At 42.3% G+C, this 19,030-nt stretch overlaps 1 protein-coding gene across 1 annotated transcript; it reads left to right on the forward strand.

The window, feature by feature from the left end:
- Positions 1–92: 92 nt before the first annotated feature.
- Positions 93–17,898, forward strand: eea1 (early endosome antigen 1). Its single transcript, XM_080876650.1, has 29 exons — positions 93–235; positions 3,197–3,274; positions 3,399–3,511; positions 3,625–3,679; positions 3,766–3,831; positions 3,939–3,969; positions 4,044–4,148; positions 4,352–4,473; positions 5,915–6,070; positions 6,988–7,104; positions 8,258–8,596; positions 9,017–9,166; positions 9,527–9,646; positions 9,925–10,128; positions 10,306–10,506; positions 10,648–10,761; positions 10,979–11,134; positions 11,249–11,388; positions 11,482–11,812; positions 11,886–11,987; positions 12,075–12,269; positions 12,431–12,613; positions 12,754–12,939; positions 13,014–13,145; positions 13,375–13,560; positions 13,647–13,885; positions 14,943–15,063; positions 15,180–15,278; positions 15,368–17,898. Exons 1-29 carry the CDS (start codon positions 212–214, stop codon positions 15,488–15,490), a joined length of 4,188 nt encoding a protein of 1,395 aa, XP_080732776.1. The 5' UTR covers positions 93–211; the 3' UTR covers positions 15,491–17,898.
- The last annotated feature ends 1,132 nt before the right edge of the window (positions 17,899–19,030 follow it).

The raw sequence follows: 19,030 nt of genomic DNA on the forward strand, positions 1-19,030 counted from the left end.
ATTGAGTGCTGCAGAGCACGACGGCTCTTGTATGTAATCCTGAATATCACCAGGTTGTGTATCCTCCTGGTGCTGAGCCATCCTCTCCATGACCCGCCCATCCGTCGCTGCTGTTCCCTGAGTCCGGTCAGGTGTTCGCCGTTCACAGACGTAAACTTGGCATTTTGAAAACTGTCAGGATTTCTTGACGGGACAAAACACAATCGAGGCTATGCTCAGACGGATACTGCAAATGGTAAGCTATCCGGGGGACAAAGCAATCATCGGGATCGATTTTTGTTTAGGCAACTGGAGATGTTTTCCTCAGAAGACACAGGCCTGTCTATGTCTGGTTTCGTGGTGGAGACGAATGTTTTGATACAAAACGTATCGCTGATGGGCGGGTTTACGTTTAGCTAGTGAGAACTGGTAGGCTGAAAAAGTTCCTGCAGGTCGGAGTGAATACATCGAGCGCTCCTTGCGTTGGGCTGACACAGCTAACCATTAAATGCTAACTTGGATAAAACGAGCATGCTAAAGTGGACAGGAATGAAACTAGTCTGTGGATTATAATATACTTAAATTTTATACCTCTTAAGGGTTATTCCATTATGGGAGAGCTTTAAAATCTGATATATTTAGTCATTGACACAGTTTCTATTCGTACTTTCCGTTAGCTAGCTATGTTACAGGAGTAGGTAGGTTAATTCATCGTCTTCTCGTCACATGCTAACAGTGACGTTAGCTACCTACTAGTGTTGGGAAGTGTTGTCATCTGGCTCACCACAACGTAGAAACACGCGTTTTAACCAAGTAAACACAAAACTGTTCATGCTGGCAGGGTTAATTAAACTGGCTGCTTGTCTTTAAAGTTAATTGTGAGAGTAAAGAGCAGAGGTCAGCTACTTGGCTAGCTTCTTAGAAGACTACATTTACCACAAGGCATCGCTCCTCGCGTTAGTTTGTATACATTAGTTAGATCACAATACCCATTCCGTTTTTATTTAGGTCGGTACATTTTTAAAGCGCTTAGTACTGTTTTGTTCTGTGTTTTTACACATTATCTGTAGCCTTGTAATTATTAACAGCGAAGCTGCAAGGACGGGAAATTGTGAAGGCAGAAGAGGTTAAACATACCTGGAGATCGTGAACAGAGAGGTCTAGATAAGTGTCAGGGCTGATTTGAGACAGAAGCATGGCAGGAAGACTGAAAAGTCCTATTATAAGATGGTAATAAGAGACAGTGGGACTGACAAAAAGGCCAGGTTGAGTGGTTTGGAGACAAAGTTAGAGAGGAAAGGCTGATATAGTTTGGATATGTTGAATACATGCAGGGGGTTGGTGCAACAGAGGGGATAGTATGGATAGGGTAAGATGAAGGTAGATGATCCCCTATGGCAAGTCCTAAAGGGAGCAGCCAAAATAAGAAGTAGCAGCTTTGTAACCGTCACCACCTTTTGGCTATTATTATGGGTTAATAGGACTAAAGGGAGACATGCTCTGTTTAGAGAAGACAGCTCACATCTCACCCCTTTTTATATAAGAGAAGTTGCTTTTGAACCACCTTATTTACAGAGTGATTAGACACTCAGGTAATTTGATAGGTTCAAATACTTATCAGGCCACAAGATACTGATTGCAGTTCATTTTATACCTTTGCCATATCACAGTTGCAACACCACCCTTGACCTTAAAGGGATTTCAACAGGTTTTAACAGCAGTTTAAAAGATGACAAATATTGCATTTCCAGTCCATTTCAAAACAATGTACAATAATAATCCCACTGGTAATGCAGTTGCTATTATTGAAGAAGGCCTGTAGTATAATACAGTTTTGTATATTTTTAATGTATGTATATTTATTTTTGAGGCTAGTAATATTACATAACACACACACACACACACACACACACACACACACACACACACACACACACACACACACACACACACACACACACTATTTGTTGAACTAGGGTTAAAGGTTGCTCCGTAATGCAACCCAACCCTTAAGTCAGCCTTTAAACAAACTTAGGTCAGTCTTTGCTGAATGCCCAACTTGCACAAACACTAATTTTGACCTCTTTCATTCATGTCACCTGCACCAATAAATCCTTTTTGTGAATGGAAAACCTGCGGAACATCTAGCTAATGTGTTTGTTTTTCAGGCCAGTGGGCTAAAGCCTTGCACATTTCATGAAGTCACAGAAAATTTGTAAACACATATGTTAAATAGTTATTGATATGCAATAACACAGGAAAGGCAGATAGTCTAGGTAAATCATTGCTGCTTTTAAAACTGAATCTGTGACCGAAGCATAGCCACACTAGCACCACAGCGTCATATATGTGAAATGCTGGAAGCACTGATAGGAACTGTACAAGGAAAGTCAGTCTTGGGGAAATTTTAAAAATATTTCCTAGCCAGATTACAAAGTGTGCTCCTGACATGACACTTAGCATTGAGATCAAATAGTTCCTGCTTGGTTAGTGGATGTTGTTTCTCACAGTCGAGGTCCTTTCTTTTCGTAACTCCAGGCAGCTTTCATGTGTCTCTTGCTAGAAAGGCCTCTGCCTTGCCTCTTTATCATGAAGCCCAGGTGCCCGATAGCTTAGTTTGGCCTTAGCAGTTAGGGCTAGAATGACTCTTGGCGTTCTAAAAATCTTCCCTTGAAGAAGTGTCGAAGCTCCAGATCTGTGCCTTAACACAATCCTAGATCCAGGCTCTGTAGGGTGTTTTAGTTCCACATGGTCAGGTTATGCACTGGTAAGCACTGTTACACAGTAAGAAAATTCAGGGTTTGAATCTCCTGGTTGGCTGGGACCTTCCTATGTGGAGTTTGCATGTTCCTCCTACACTCAGAAGACATGAATGTTAGCTTGGCTGTGGAACTGATGAAGATAATTCGCTTAGAAGTGCATAGAAGAACTTACTGAATGAATGTATGGGTAAATGTGACTTTAGGTTCTTTAATATGTCAGACTTTACATAGACAGATATGTGCCTTTGCCAGAGATTATTAACTACTATAAATATTACAGATGAAGAGAAACACGAGTCATCTCAGTTATATTTTAAATCTTAAAACAAATGGTGTTGTTAATGCTTATAACAATGTGATTTCAATAGATCACAATGTTATAAGTTATGGACTTTTAATTTTGTCGCGTTGAGGTATTGAGCTTCAACATAAAAGTCTTATTTTCTGTTCACCAGACTCCCGGGAAGGGAGGGTCTCAGAATGCAGAGTCAGAGCAGCCCAGCACCGACCTTAACCACGATCAGACATCTGAGGTAATGTGGATGCACTTTGCTTTTAACTGAGAACTTCTACTTTTGTTTTTTCTTTTAGTTTTTGCTGTTTTTATGTTTTTTTTAACTGAAGCAGTTTTCATTAATGGCATACTTCTGTGTGCAGGGCTTCATCTGTCCTCAGTGCATGAAGTCTCACAACTCTGCAGAGGAGCTGTTCAAGCACTATGAGCTGTTCCATGATACCGGAGACCTCCCTGCTCACGTGGCCCCCACTAGGTGAGATTAGCGTTTCTGATCAAAGCATAGAGACTGACCTCAGTACGTTTGTGGCAGTGTTTAATTTAGTGTTTGTTTTTTTTAATCAACATGGTATTTTTTTTCTCTTTTAGGGAAGACCTCACAATGCTGCGGCAGGAGGTCCAGGACCTGCACACTTCTCTCAAGGTATCGCTGCGTTTAAACTGTACCTGTTAGCGAGCGGTGTAAATGATTCTGCAAACTTGATTTATGAGTGTGTTTTTCATGGTTAGGAGGAAAGATGGTTCTCTGGTGAGCTAAAAAAGGAGTTAGACAAAGTCCAAGGACACCTGAAGCAGGTAAATGCTTCAAGATAAAAAAAAAACATGTTTTAATGAAGAGGTGACTTTGTGAATATAAAACATGATGCTAATGCAGTGTTTCTCTCATTCGCTCACATCCGCAGAACGATGGGCAGATGAGCGCGGATGATTCAGGTAGGGGACCCTTAAAGTGCACGTGTAACTACACAGCAGATCATCAGTCGCTAATATGTCATGCTGTTTTTCAGTACTTGAAAGGAAGCTGAATGAAGCTGAGACAGAGAAGTTCAACATCAAACAGATGAAAGACCTGTTTGAGCAGAAGGCTGCCCAGCTGGCCACAGAGATAGTAGGTTAGTGTTCGGCCGGACAACTGGGAGGCCTGTGTCTGTGGGTCTGCATCATCATTTATTTATTTTCCTTTTACAAATCCATTTGACCTTATTCAGAATTTTTTCGTTTTTCAACCCAGCCTCAAGGAATGAGTATTTTCTGGGATAAATCTGATTAAATTTTTTCTTTTTTTTCCCATTTTTTCCATCACTGAATCCAACAGATTTGAAGTCCCGTTACGATGAGGAGAAAAGCCTCAGGGAGGCTGCTGACCAGAGATTAGCCAAGTTGAACGAACAACTGCAGGAAGCGAAGGAGGAGAACGAGCGACTCCAAACAGAGCTGGTACAAGAACACGCTCCAAGTGTCTTTTGTTATTTATTCTGTTCTCTCGAGTAAATGTTTTCTTTAGAGTTTGACCTCCACAGTGATTTCAGTTTGACTCTGAGCTGTGTTCCTGAAGGATCAACACAGGCCCTGTCCACACATTTGTCAAAGACATGTTGAGAAAAATGGAATCTTAAAAAACTTTTATCACCAAAAAAAGTGAACTGGCCTCAGCAATAGAGTCGTGTGGTTCAAACGTACAATTATGCTCATATTCCTGTGCCGTCCGGCCTGAACAGGTGTTAACTGTTCCAACTGGTTTATGGAAGCTTCACCCAAAAATGCAGCTAGGTCCTTTTTTTTGCGTCTCTACATCATCTCGTTGGATTTTAAATCAAACTATCAATATGTGATATAAGTGAGACTTACAGCTTTAATTTAAAGGGCTTAATGAAAAATTTGCATTACCTGTTTAGCAATGACGGCCATTTTTATTCATATTCCCCCATTTTCATAAGATCAGAACAATTGGAAAATTGATAACCAGCTTCATGGTTCTCTGATTATTCCACGACAAACTAAGCAAGTAAAGAATCTCGAGTTGATTTCAGGCATTGATCTTAGCTTTGATAGCTTTTCATTCGAACTCTCAATATCAGGTCCATAGAGATTTTGGCGCAAGTGAGGGAGGCTATAATTAGGTTTAAAAACCCAGATAAAAACATTAGAGCGAGAGTAAAACTTTTAAAAGTGACCAAATCAACAATCTGGTACATTCTTAAGAAGAAAAGAAGAAACACACTAGCCAGCTCAAAGTGCCTGAAAGACCACAGAAGATAGCTAAAGCTGATGATCGCAAATTCATTCTTAGTTTAAAAAAAACCAAAACTTGGCAACATCTAACCAAGTCAAAACATTCTCGAGGAGGTAGGAGTATCATTGTCAGAGTCTACAATCAAGTGATGCCTTCAGGAGTATAAACGCAGAATGTTTACAACAAGGTGCAAACCACTGGTTACGCTCAGGACCAGGAAGACCGGAGTAGACTGCTCTTAAAAAAATCCAAACAAATCTTCGGCCTGATGAAAACTGAATGATGGGAAGAGAAAAGTTTGGAGATGGGCGATACAGGTCACGATGTGAAGCAAACAATTGCTCTCAAACATGGTGGGCACAGTGGTATGGCATGTGCATGTATGGCTGCACTTCAGTCACATATTGACAATTTAAAATCAGCTATCCACTAATGGAACTAACAGTAAATTTAATCCTAAAACCACTGAGCTGTAGACTCTTGGATTTACTGAAGTCAGAACATCGTACTGGTGCTGTTCAAAAGCATTTTAAAGTGTGCACGCCTGGTGAATTTCACATAGCTTTTGTCTCTTGCTGGACTTGTTGTGACCCGGTCCTTTTTTCTTTTTTTTAAAACATAGTGTTTTTTTTCTCTGCCCCCTAGCTGCAGCGACCGGGCGTTGAGGATGTCGAGGTCCTGCAGAAGGAGCTGGTCCAGGTGCAAACACTGATGGACAACATGACCCGTGAGAGGGAGGAAGAGTCAGAGCGCCTCAAAAACCATTATGAGCAACTGCAGGCTAATTACACTACCTCAGAGGTTAGAACGCCGAAACACCTGTTGTGTTTGACGCTCTTGACTGTCACAGTCACATAAAAACGATTGTTTTCATTGTCTGTGTAAATATTTGAAAAAGTTTAATTTGACTTACTTTTCACAGTTCACCAAAGACAAGAAACAGTTTTGTAATAAGTTCTGAAAAAGTTCAGATGTTCTTTGGGCTTTGTGCCTAATTCAGCCTTTAATTAATGCATGGTGAATAATTCAGCCCTATTTCCTGCATTTTTCTCCCAGAAGGAGAGGACTATCTTTAGAGCTCTATCAGGCAGCCGCGGGCCCTGAACCTCTCCTTCTGCAAATGATCTTAAAGACCTACTCATATTTTTTTACACACTGAAAAAAGCAGATTTTGAGAATATTTAGAGGTCTGGGTTTTAATTATATAATAGCTGTCAGATATAGTTGACGAGGAGCGCTGTTAGGAATTTGCCAGCTGTCTCCAACTCGCTGTCGTTTTAGTATATTAAACACATGTTTGTGTGAAATATTCAGATTTTTATTCTCTCAGCTCAGCAGCTCTGTGCTGCTGCTTGCTGTTGTTTCGTGACTCACTTTTGTCCCTCTGTCTTTTTCCCTTTCTTCCTTCTGCTTCTCACACACTGCACCCCTCCGCAACACTCACAATACTCAAGATTCGTAAACTGGAGGTAAACAAGTTGGCCCCCAAATTTAGTTTCATTTCTTTGGAGCTTTGTTTCGTTTTTGTCTGAGGTTTCTTTACTTTTATTAGTCTGTGAATTTATTTTATTTACTTATTAGCTTTTGTGGAAGTGAAGCCTGTTCATTACTAGTCTGTGTTTTATTTTATGCCAGTCCTTTACAGTGCTGCGTCTGTTTCGTCAATATACATTTGTCTTTGAAAAAGAGTCTAACGTGTCCTTTTTACTGGACTGCAGATGACCATATCCCAACTGAAGGCAGAGCTGGAGAAGGGTCCTCAGGAAGCAGCCGTCTACACGCAACAGATTCATGAGTTGCAGAGCAATTTGAATAACTTGCAGCAGCAAAGTCAGGTAACACACGCTCACCACACCAGAACCAAACAGCTACAGCTGTTGTAGCTATTCTGGACGAATAAGCACAGGTGCAAACGTGTCTACTTTTACATCTGTTGCACTGCAAGAATGTGTAGGATTTACTTTTTCCCACAGTAACATTACTGAGTCTCAGCAGCTGCTGTAAACCTTCCTCTGTTGCTCAGCATCAGGTCTCATCACAATACCCTGCTGTCACCAACTGTCTTTGACAACCCAGATATGTTGGCAAAACTTACACGCGGCACTATAATTAAACCAGCGCTGCACTGCAGGGGTGAAATGCAGTCACAGGTAACAGCACTGCTGCAACGGGAACTGGGGAAACGTAGCCAGAGATTAAATTCTCAACAGCAGTCCTCCAGCCTTCTGGTAAGAAGGGGATTAGAGAAGTGGATCTCCAGCACGTTGCCACTGCCCTGTGCTTCTCCTAACAACAGGACACCCGAGACCTGATACAGATATTTGTCTCATGAGAATAAAAAGGGGCAAAAAAAAGGTTGAGCAGATGGTGAGAGACAGGAAGTGGGGAGCAAGAGGAGAAAAGCAAAAACACGGAGAAGGAAGGAAATGCATAAATGCAGAGTGGGGGTCAAAAATCTAACGAGGGTTCTTGGATGTCTGTGAAATCCAGATCCCCTGTCACTCTTCCTAGTTAGCAGCATGCTTCACTATTAACAACATTATTTTTCTTTGTCGCCCTGTTGCCAAGTTTGCAGCCGGAGCAAGTGCTGTGCAGCTCTGTGTTGTAAACCATCCTCTAGAAATGGCATACCTCACTTTATTATAACAGGCCACTGTTCTTTTCCATTGCTCGTAGCACATGAGGTCGTGCGGGGCGGGGTGTGTTCATGACGTGGTGCAACTCCTATCACGCTAACGGTTTTAATTTAGAAAAGACAAATGGTTCATGTTCCGCTGTGACTTAATTAGCGGCTGTAACATTATCAGTCTTTTTCAATAAGACCCTGCTCACTGCCAAGAAGTAACACAAGGCAGTCATTTTTGCTTGCTCTTGTTTTGTCATTCACAAGTTTTGTTCAATTTATGGAAAAACTTCACCACCATAAAGGCCAAATGTCTTGGCATAGATCGCATAACTGACTGATGTTGTCTTCTGTTATACTTGCAGAGCCTGTCTGAAAAGCTTGCACGCAAGGAGAAGGAGTATCAAGATCTGGAGGAGCATCTAGGGGCTGAGAAAGCTTCCAAGAAGGAAGTCCAAGAAAGCCTGAGGGAAAGGGAATTAGAAGTGCAAGAGCTGCAGGCTCGGGCCACAGGGGCTGAGGCGTCCCTGCACAAAGCCCAGATGGAGGTCTCAGAGAGGGCTGAGGAGGTGGCAAAGTTGAAGAGTGAGATTACAGAGCTAGAGGTGAAGCATGCAGAGTTAAAGGTTGAGAGGAAACAGCTGGAACAGCAGCGGGAAGAAAAGGAAAGCCAAGGTGCTCAGCAGCAGACTGAGATCAGTCAGGTGAGTCAGGCAGGCAAAGAAGTCACAAATGCTTCTGTTGTTAGAAAGAGTTGGAGAAGAAAACATCAGAGGCTCTTGAAAATGTGCTTTTGCATACATTGTCTAAAACGTCTCTTCAAAACATGAAGTGCTTTTAGATGAACGTTGTTGCAAATTAGTATAAAAAAATACACTGAATATAATTTGCTACTTACATTTCAGTTACACACATAATATCGTGTCAAATATTTTGGCTGGGAGGGTGAAAAAAACAGACTTAAACCATAATATTGGTTTAAAGTGCAGCAAAAAACATGAATAAAAAAACGAACACAGTAGAGTTGATTTTCCACATCTAAATATCTGGTATTTCTTGCTCTTGGACTTTGTCATCCTTTGTTATCTACTTTACTCTTTACTATCGTCTCTGCGCTTTTCTAGCTGCATGCCAAACTGTTGGAGGCAGAGAGGCAGCTGGGTGAGGTGCAAGGTCGATTGAAAGAACAGAGGCAGCTGTCGGGGGAGAAACTCAAGGACCGCGAGCAACAAGCAGCCGACCTGCAGCTCAAACTCTCCCGTGCAGAGGAACAGGTGGGCATCTGCTGGAGCTTTAATGATTCTTGTAGGGAAATTGGGAATTGGAAAGAGCGAACATCAGAATATCTGCAGATAGAGTTTTGTGCACTGAAAAATAAGTCAAATATACTTTTGATTTGTTTATTTGACTAAAATTCAGGAAGGAATCAGTGATGGACAGGACAAAATACCCCCCCAAAAAACAAAAGAAAAAAGCCCACACACAAATCTTGATGAAAGAGTTAGAAAGGTGGTGTATAATTTAGAGGATTGGTTAACAAATGGTTAACAAATTTACCTGATGTTAGGTGTATAGGCAAAAAACAGTGTGAAAGCAATAAAGTTAGTAATGATGCTCATTTGTTTTTGCCTCAGTTGAAGGAGAGTGCCAGTAAGAGCACAGACCTGCAGCACCAGCTGGAGAAAGCCAAGCAGCAGCACCAGGAGCTGCAGGCACTGCAGCAAAACACCAACGGCAAACTCCGCGAGGCGCAGGTAAGGCTCCTCTGTAACCTCTCACCTCAGACATTTATTATATCGTCAGTAAGCACAAAGCATAAAAAGACAGCTGTGTTTAAGATTTATTAATTTGAGTATTTAACTGAAATCACATTTAATTTCATCATGATGGAATAAGATTTTATTTACGGAAAGATTCAGCTCAAGTCAACATTTTTCCATGTGTATCACATCACAACCCCAATGAAATAAAGGATTTACAGTTTTAAAAAAATGAACGAAATATCAAAAGTCTTGTTTGTCTTGTCATTTAGAATGACCTGGAGCAGGTGTTGCGTCAAATCGGAGATAAAGACCAGAAGATACAGAACCTGGAAGCTCTGCTTCAGAAGAGTAAAGACACAGTGAGCCAGCTGGAAGCTGAGAGAGAGGACCTGTGTGCCAAAATCCAGGCCGGGGAAGGAGAGACAGCTGTCCTTAACCAGCTTAAAGAGAAAAACCATGCACTACAAGAACAAGTGGGCACACACACACACACACACACACACACACACACACTCTTCTAGATTGCCTCACCTCATGTCCTTTACTGTTGTATAGAAGGAAAAAAAACATTGCATCATATAGAAAGACCAGCATTGAGCTCTTAGTCATTCCCCGAGTTTATAACTTTTTTTCATGTGTGGGATTTAAAGGTAACGCAGTTGACAGACAAGCTCAAGAACCAATCAGAGAGCAACAAGCAAGCACAAGATAATCTACACAAGCAGGTCCAGGAGCAGAAGACTCTGCTCCGCTCGGCCCAGGACCGAGCTCATACCCTGGAGACTTCAGTCACTGAACTCACCACCCAGCTCACGGAGAGCAAGGAGAAAGTGGCCCAGTTGGATACTCAGGTAAGCCTCTGATAAACGTGTCTGACTGTAATGTGTTGATATTGATATAGGTGTGTTGCACACGTGCTGCTTAACTGATCCAAGCACACTACGTTGTGTCTTTAGTTTAAATAGTGAGAATAACAGATTGTTTTTCTGCAGCTGAAGGCAAAGACAGAGTTGTTGCTCTCTGCAGAGGCAGCTAAGGCTGCACAGAAAGCAAACCTCGAGAACAGCCTGGAGTCTGCCCAACATGCACTACAGGACAAGCAGCAGGTTAGCTTCCTCTCTGTACCACTGGTGTTAAAATTTGGCTAAAGCGCCCCACTGCTTCCTTTGTAATGTGTCATATTTCTTTCCTTTGAAGACCGAAACAGTGAAACACAGTTTTCACAGTTTCATTTGACTTTGTGCTTCTTTTTTTTTGTCTGTTCCACCTCTGCTCAACTTTTTATTGCTGCTGTCCTTCACTCTGCCTTGCTGTCCCTTTTAGGAGCTGAATAAGGTTCAGAAGAACCTGGAGGATCATGGCCAAAGGCTCAAAGAGAGACAAGAGCAGTGCACACAACTAGAAAGCAGTCTGAAGGAATGCAAAGACAAGCTACTGGCCTCAGAGCAGCGGATAGAGCAGCTGGAGGGACTCGGCAAGGTCTGCGTTGAGTTCTCGGTTTAAGAGATTTATTTTTGATCTGAATGATGTAACACCTAGAAAGTGCATCCATGTATTGCTTTTATAAGTTAACGTGGTTTTTTATTCTAATAGAAATTGGAGTCACAGGTAGGGGAGATGCAGGCTGCACGGGATCAGGCGCAGCAGGAACTGCAGCAGCTGCAGAAGGAAAGTTCGGAAGTTAAAAAGAAAGCCAAGGAGCTACAACGCTCGCTGGAGACTGAGAAAGCAGGGTGAGAGATTGTGCTTTTTAGTTTTCAGAGTAACTGTATTTTACTGATTTTTCTGTGTTTTATTGAATAACCTCCTGTCTTTCCTCTGCCAAGTGCTACAAGTCTGCAGGAGGAATTAAAGAAAAAGGCAGGTACCTTGAGTGATGTCCAACAGAAGCTAGCACAATCCGAGCAGGGGATTGCTACTTTGAAGGCAAACCTGGAAAAGGTGACCCAGGAGGGAAAGTCTCAGCATGCAGAGCTGGATAAAAAAGCTCAGAGTCTGGCAGCAGAGTTACAAAAGGCCCAAGAGGGAAAAAAGGCTCAACAAAAGGAGCTTGCAGCTACTCAGGAGAGTCTCGGAAAGGCTAACAAGGCACTGAAAGAGAGTCAGAGTCAACTGGACACTGAGAGGAAGAACCATAAATCAGCTATAGAGGAGAAGGTAGGTTTGGTTAATCTGCAGCCTGTGAGAAATTCTAGGAAACAATTACTCACATGATTCCATCTCTCCCCAGGATAAGTCTAATGAAAAAGCAAGACAGGAGCTTCTGAAAAATAATGAGTCCATCACAAAGGCAATGAAGGAATCCAAAGAACAGCTGGAGCAGATGAGAGAGGTAAGCGTCTAAAAAGAAAATGCAATATCAAATGTTATAGACTTTAAAATCCAACACATAAACATCTGTTGTTTCTGAAACTGTCAGTCAGAGAAGCAGCTGAAAGTGCAGCTGACCTCATTAGAACAGCAGCACACAAAGACTCGGGAGACACTGAGGGAAAAGGAGAACGAGCTGGAAAAACTGCGGACGCAACTGAAGATGACCCAGGGATCTTTGGAAGAAGAGATTAAGAAACTGAATGGCCAAGTGACAGAGCTAAAGGAAGCTGGTGTCAAGAAAGTAAGTACTGTCTTTAAACTAAGAAAAGAGACAAGCGTTGTACATCTCCTCATTAACATTGTGGTCAGTGTTTCTATACTGAAACAAGTCATTCTCAATGAGTTGAGCTTTGTAACAGTGGACAATCCATCACAGTCTGTTACTTTAACTGTTATCTCCAGGCACAAGAAGAAAATAAGCTGAGGGCACAGGTGTCAGGGCTCGGCCAGGAGCTGACCTCCGAGAAGAGCCGGACAGCAGAGCTGCAGAAGGCCTTGGAGCAAAGCAAGGAAAACATCAGTAAGCTTCAGTCTGACGTGTACGGAAAAGACTCTGAGGTTTCTGCCCTCCGTCAGGATCTCAAGGTACATTAATGCAAGCGAGACGAGGCTGTTATAGTGCAGCTTCAGGTGATTCTCAGTCTCAGATTGAAATGTATTAAATTATACTCACGGATTTTGCAGTGAGTGATTCTAAGTGACTTTCAAACTTCTTCTGTGTGCAGGCGTCTGAGCAGAAACTGAGCGTGGCTCAGGAGGAGCTGGCTGCTAATCAAACCCATCAGTCAGGCTTAGAGTCCCAGATCCAGGACTTGAAATCAGCCCGTAGCTCGCTGGAGCAGGAGCTTGCCAAACGGGACGAGAAGCTCCAACAGAAGGAGCAAACCCTGAAGGAGTTGCAGAAGCAAAAGGTCTGGGAAACTATTAACACCTAAATGTTCACAGTTATCAATTCATTTAATCTAAACCGTGCCAACTGATTCAGGGTCAAGTTAAGGAGGAGCTGGACAAGGAGAAGAGCAATGTGGAGGAGCTGAACAAAGCAAAGAGTGTCCTGGAGAAGAACAACAGCAGGCTGACTTCAGAGTTAAAAACGCTAACAGAGAAGAGCGAGAAGGTCAGTCACGCTGCTTAACAAGCAGCAGTGTTTGTCTTAAGATTTAAGATATTAGATATTGATATATCTCATACTGATATTTCTCATGTTGGTGTGTCAGGGATATGCCGCAAGGCAGCATTCTAGCCAGCAATTTGACATCATAGCTGTGAAGAGATCACAGATGAGTTATTGCTTCTTTTGTCACTGAAACTTGACCAATTCGATGCCCATAACTGTGTCTTCTCAGGAGCTCGGCGAATTGCAGGAAGCCAAACAGCTGTTGATCCAGCAGAAACTTGAGCTGCAGGCTCAGGTGGAGGCAGCACAGGGTGCTCTCAAGCAGGAGCAGAAGGAGCACCAGACCACCAAGGACGGCAGGAGTGAGAGGGAGGAGCAGCTCCTAGCTCAAATCAGGGACGCTCAGGATCAGCTGGTAGGCTCCCAAATCCCAAGAAATACAGTATTAGGCGCTTCCCTTCTTATTCCTTTCTCTGACACGGTCAATTCTTCCATCAAAAGGCAGCAGAGAAGAAGAGATGGCAAGAGCAGGTGAAACGTGGGGAGGAGGCAGAAGCTAAGATGGGTTTGCAGGTGACAGCCCTGAATGAAAACGTGGCCACGTTGAAGAGGGAATGGCAGGGCAGCCAGCGGAGAGTCGGCGAACTCGAGAAACAGACGGATGAGCTGAGAGGAGAAATCGCTGTGCTGGAGGCCACCGTGCAGAACAACCAGGACGAGCGACGGGCTCTTTTGGAAAGGTGAATTGATATTACTTCTCTTTGACCTTTGACACTTTGCTTAGCAGAGATGCTATAAACCCTGAAAAGGTATGAAATATCCTTGACCGCCTTGAAAATTCACTGCTTTTAGAACCATTCACAGTATTTTATTGGTCATATATTCAGTTCCAAGAAAAAAGAAATAATACTGTATATGTTACCATCCTCAGTGCTTTATAAACTCTTTAAACTCCATAAGTTTAAATTGGCTCAATGTTTTTTTTATGCACAGCAAATCAAAAATAAGTGGGAAATTCTCTAAAAGGAAAAAAATAATGAACAAAATAAATATCAGCCAGCAGGTGCAAGTCGAAATATATCCACTTTCTATAATGTTTTTTTTTTTAATACACCGAGAGCTTGTCTTTGTTAAATTGCCTACAGATCAGTTTCAGGGTGAAAATGCAGTTATAACAACAGAAAGATTGTTGAGCTGGACTGAATAAAACTCCACACTATGAAAAGCTGATACGCCTCATTTCCAAGTAAAATTCAGTAGCTGTCAGGAGCCAAACAACCAAGGATGTACAGGCACAGGCACACTTTCTAAAATGCAGGTTTTATTATGCCCCCAAAAAGATGCAGATAATATCCAAGAAACATAACCATGAAAATAGGCTATTTTAAGAAAAAGTGTAAATAAAAAAACAATCCTTCTCATGGCGTCACAGCAGATGGTTAATTCGATTTGGTTGGTCTCTGCACTTAAACCATTTCCACTCCCAAGCCACCCACAGGCTGGAGCAGCAGACAGGTAGCAGATCAGCTGCGTGGCTGTGGATGTGACCATCACGAGCTTCAGTCATGCCTTACAAATGAAAACATGTAATTGGGCCCATCAGGAACTGAATGCTAAACTTAGCTTATAGTAGAAAACTTTAAATGATGTTTAAAAGCGTTTTATATTCATGTGATGATGTAGTTATAAAAAACTGTCACACCTCCTAACAAATGAAATCATCTTACCCATTTAGGAAATGCATTTTGAAGCTTAAACCATTAAATAAGATGACGTCACTCTACGGTTGTGTTTCAGGTGCGTGAAGGGTGAAGGTGAGATCGAGAAGCTCCAGGCCAAAGTGGTGGAGCTAAGGAGGAAACTGGATGACACGACGGCTGCCATGCAGGAGCTCGGCAGAGAGAACCAGTCGCTTCAGGTCAGCACCAAAACTCAGAAATTCTAAAATAATGAGATGATGAAAAAGGAGGCTCTTTATCATAGCGATAAAGTTAGACGACGTCTGATTGTGCCAGCTTCTGTTGATCCTTTTAGATCAAACAGTCACAGAGTCTGACCAGAAAGTGGGCTGAGGATCATGAAGTGCAGAACTGCATGGCCTGTGGGAAAGGCTTCACCGTCACAGTCAGGAAGGTGGGTATTATTTTTGTTTTTAACCCATAAGAGAGCACGTTTGAGTCGTTCCTTACCCTGAGCCTCTCTTCTTCTCTCTGAATGTCCAGCACCACTGCAGACATTGTGGAAACATCTTCTGTGCCGAGTGTTCGTCAAGGAACGCCCTCACTCCATCCTCTAAAAAGCCAGTACGCGTGTGTGAGACATGCTTCGAGGAGCTCCAAGGCTGATTTTCTTTTGTTTTCCCCCCTCTCATTTCTTTAACCCTACTTACCCGCCCACTCCTACCTCCCCCCATCCCTACCCTACCCTTCCCTTCATCCCTACCCTACCCTTTCTATTCCAATGGGCAGAAGAAGGCATGTCTTTGTCATTTTTAATGTGCACTATAAAGGACAGACGCTGTGCAAAGACTCCCACCTGAATGTGACCTCTGACTCTGGTGTGGAGGGTAACGAGGAAAGGATTTTTGCTGAGGAAACACCGGAGCCGTGCGATGGGTCGGGGTAGGACTGGTTGGGATTGTCTGTATCTGTTTTTGTGCCTTTGCTACTCCTGTGGACTGCCAGAGAGCGGAGACAGTGAAAATCAAAACACCTACCATTTCTTTTAAGTTCGTATCCCACTAGTAAGTTATAAGGCATACGTTGTGAAATGTTTGGCATCATATTTGTTAAGACACTGCAAAAGTGAGTATTGTAAAAGTGATGTTGTAATCTGCCCTGCAAAGGTAAATGCAGTTAACGAGTATTTGCTTTTTATCGCTACAAAGCTCTGCAGCAGGCCCATCACAAAGATATGTGAGTTCTAATTTTGTTGCAAGAAAACTCTTAAAAACTTAAGCGATCTTGCATTTTTTTATACGTCACCTCTCAAAGTGTAAAAAAAAACACGCACACACTTAGTTGCTGGCAAAACGAGGCTGTGAAACCCTGTTGGGTTCAGGATTTCAGCAATCTATAAAAAAAAAGTTGTCTGCAACACTGCGCAGTGGAAATGATTAAACATCCTTCTAGGGATTTTTAATCTTAAAAATCTGAAAAACCCTCCGTCAAAAGACTCGTGCACCAGCGTGTTTCTGTACAGACCTTCGGATCAGTTACTGCGCGTTTCCTTTGTGCGGCAGAGCGTTTGTGAGTCTGTTGGATTTAATGTATTCATGACCAAAGAATGTGTGCAGCAGGAATACAGCCGAGGTCTAAGCCCTGACTTTGTTTCATTTATCAGTATTTTTCGACGTGTCGTCATTTTTAAGTCACGGGGTTGCATATTTTTATCTTGAAAACGGCATATGTGGCAATCTGAGAGGCTTTTTTTTTTACGTGAAGTCGTGTTTTTGTTTTGTTGTGTCCTGTGCCACATTACTCTTAACGTGTTATTTTCTTCAAATCGTGGTGCTTTCTGCAGACTTAAAGGTGCCTGCATGTTAACTTTTTTTTGTTCCTTGCTGCTTGTCTCCACTCAGCAGCACTGACCTACTGGCTGGAGTTGTGTGTTTTTGTATGCGTGTTCTGCTTTCAAGCAATAACTGTGGAGGCGCGTGTGTGTGTGTGAAGTTGCTGTAACAGAGTGTGTATTTTAGTGTTAGGCCTGCTGTGTATGCTGAAATGCACTGTATGAATGTCGGCTGCTCAGAATCTCAGCTTCTCTCCGGCATGTTGCTCTTGGGGGCTTCGGTGCTGCTTTCAGGAGCAGCGGTTGCTGACGGCTCTCTGTCCAACGTGTCTGCTGCTGAGGACAATGTCAAAGTTGATTCCTGCTTTGTTTAATTTATAATTGTTGATCGCTCCTGGTAAGATCTTTTGTGCAGTTGTCAGTAGACTGGAGAAGGTCACGATGTAACAAGCAGCTTGCTTCAGACTTACTACGTTAGCTCTTATGCTTGTATGCTCATTACAAAAGAATGTCTGTCTCAGTTGCCATCTTTCAAAAACACCAGTCTTTTTGCTTCAGTGGTTTTGTTATGTCTACCTCAGATTGGCCCAGGAAAAGCACTATTTCTAAATGATAGACATCACAAATGTTGTATCTCTGCCTGCATTCGATGAGGGATTTTGTGACTGATCTATTATAGTGTACAGACCCGAAACTCTACAGAGATGATTTGCACCTTATCGTATTCTGGGCTTGTTCGTATGAGAGCTCAGCTACAAACATAGGACCACCGACTTTATACAGGCTTCGGCATTTCTAGCACCGCTGTACTCAACTGCTCATTAATACTAAGGCTGTCATCTTTGTAAATGTTTGTAATGAAAGAGAAAAATAAAATCTATATAACACTCGTGGGTGTAGAAACATGATAACGGTGAAACTGTGTGGATTCATCGGCGTCTTACTCATTTTTACCAAACGGCACCACAAACGTGAAGACACTGAATTGTGGCTTGCTTTGTGTTGCTCTCACTTATCATGCATGATGACTTTACTGGCCTGTGGCTCACACGTTTCTCCATTGTTTAGTCATCATATTTGGCGGTTGTGAAAGTGTGTTTTCACGCAAACATCCTGCACGTCACCGCTCGCCTTTAGCAGCGTCGACGTGACTTTGGCTCACTGAAGCTGGATGAGGGAAGTGATTTATGTTCACATGCACCAGATGATTTTTCTAATTGTCATGGCAAACGTAAAATAAAACCTGCAGTATGTTTGTATCTTACCGTGTCATGTTTTTGTCGCTTTGCAGGAATGATTCTCGAAGCCTCTAAAAGCGCTGAAGTTTGAGAAATGCACACAGCACCAACAAACAGCAAATGACTGAAAGAGCAAATCACATCTGAACCCGATGTTCATTCAGTGAACATTTCCCACTACACTGATTAATCAAGTAGTTTTTTAAATGAATTCTGGATGTTCTTCCATGCTGTCTCAAATATCGAATCCATGCTGTGATAAAATACAGAAAGTCTGAAACCACCCCTCATTTCTTTATATTTTGCTAATATAATTAATATTCTTCCTCTTCCAGGCTTTCTGGAGGTCTTTCAAAGTTTTCCTAATTTTCAGTCCTATCCTTGAACCTGACAATTCAGACAATTTTTTTTTTGTTAAGGAACTTAAGAGTGTGCTATGAATCATTCAACCATAAAAAGGGCTGAACCAGTGTAGTATCTACAGCTAGCAGACTACTTGGAACTTGGCATATCTTGGATGCTGTGCAGTATGTCCTTAAAAAGATGAGTGGATGACAAAAGAAGAACAGATGGAAAATCCAGCAAATACTGGATCTGGCACTGGTGAAGGGTGGCTGTCAAGAAGCCATTATTAAGGAAGGCAAACAGATAGAAAATGAGTGGTAATGGGTCTTGAATCCAAATTTTCTTTTAGTTTATACGTATTGATGACAATTTGAAAGGAGCTCAGGAGAGAGGAGCGGCAGTGAAGGTCCACAGCCATCTGTAAACCACGGTGGAGGCTGCATTTCAGCCAGTGGTGTCTGAGATCTTGTCAGAATTAATCGTACATGTATTATAAATGCAGGAAAATACCATCACCACCATCTGCTATGCAATAACACCTGGAAAGCATCTAATTGGCAACGGCTTCATTTTTCAGCATGACAATGATACATACTGTCAGTGCAGTAAAACCATACCTGGATATAAAAACAAACCTGGACCTCAACATTACTAAAGCAGTGTGGGATCGTCTGCACAGAAAATGAAACAAAAGTGAGAAACATCAAAAGAAGAGCCTTGAATGTCTTTCAAGAAGCCTGGAGAACTGTTCCTGAAGGACTGTAAGAAGTTACAAAAAGCGTGCCTAAGAGA

This window comes from Rhamphochromis sp. 'chilingali', assembly GCF_963969265.1.
Source record: "Rhamphochromis sp. 'chilingali' genome assembly, chromosome: 2".
Lineage (NCBI taxonomy): Eukaryota > Metazoa > Chordata > Actinopteri > Cichliformes > Cichlidae > Rhamphochromis > Rhamphochromis sp. 'chilingali'.

Bases quoted from the DNA above. Each gene is read 5' to 3' on its own strand.
- eea1 (XM_080876650.1), top strand. From the start codon at position 212: ATGCTCAGACGGATACTGCAAATG. The intron at 12,940-13,013 runs GTCTGGGAAACT...CAACTGATTCAG, and splicing joins AGGAGTTGCAGAAGCAAAAG to GGTCAAGTTAAGGAGGAGCT. The intron at 13,886-14,942 runs GTGAATTGATAT...GTTGTGTTTCAG, and splicing joins CGACGGGCTCTTTTGGAAAG to GTGCGTGAAGGGTGAAGGTG.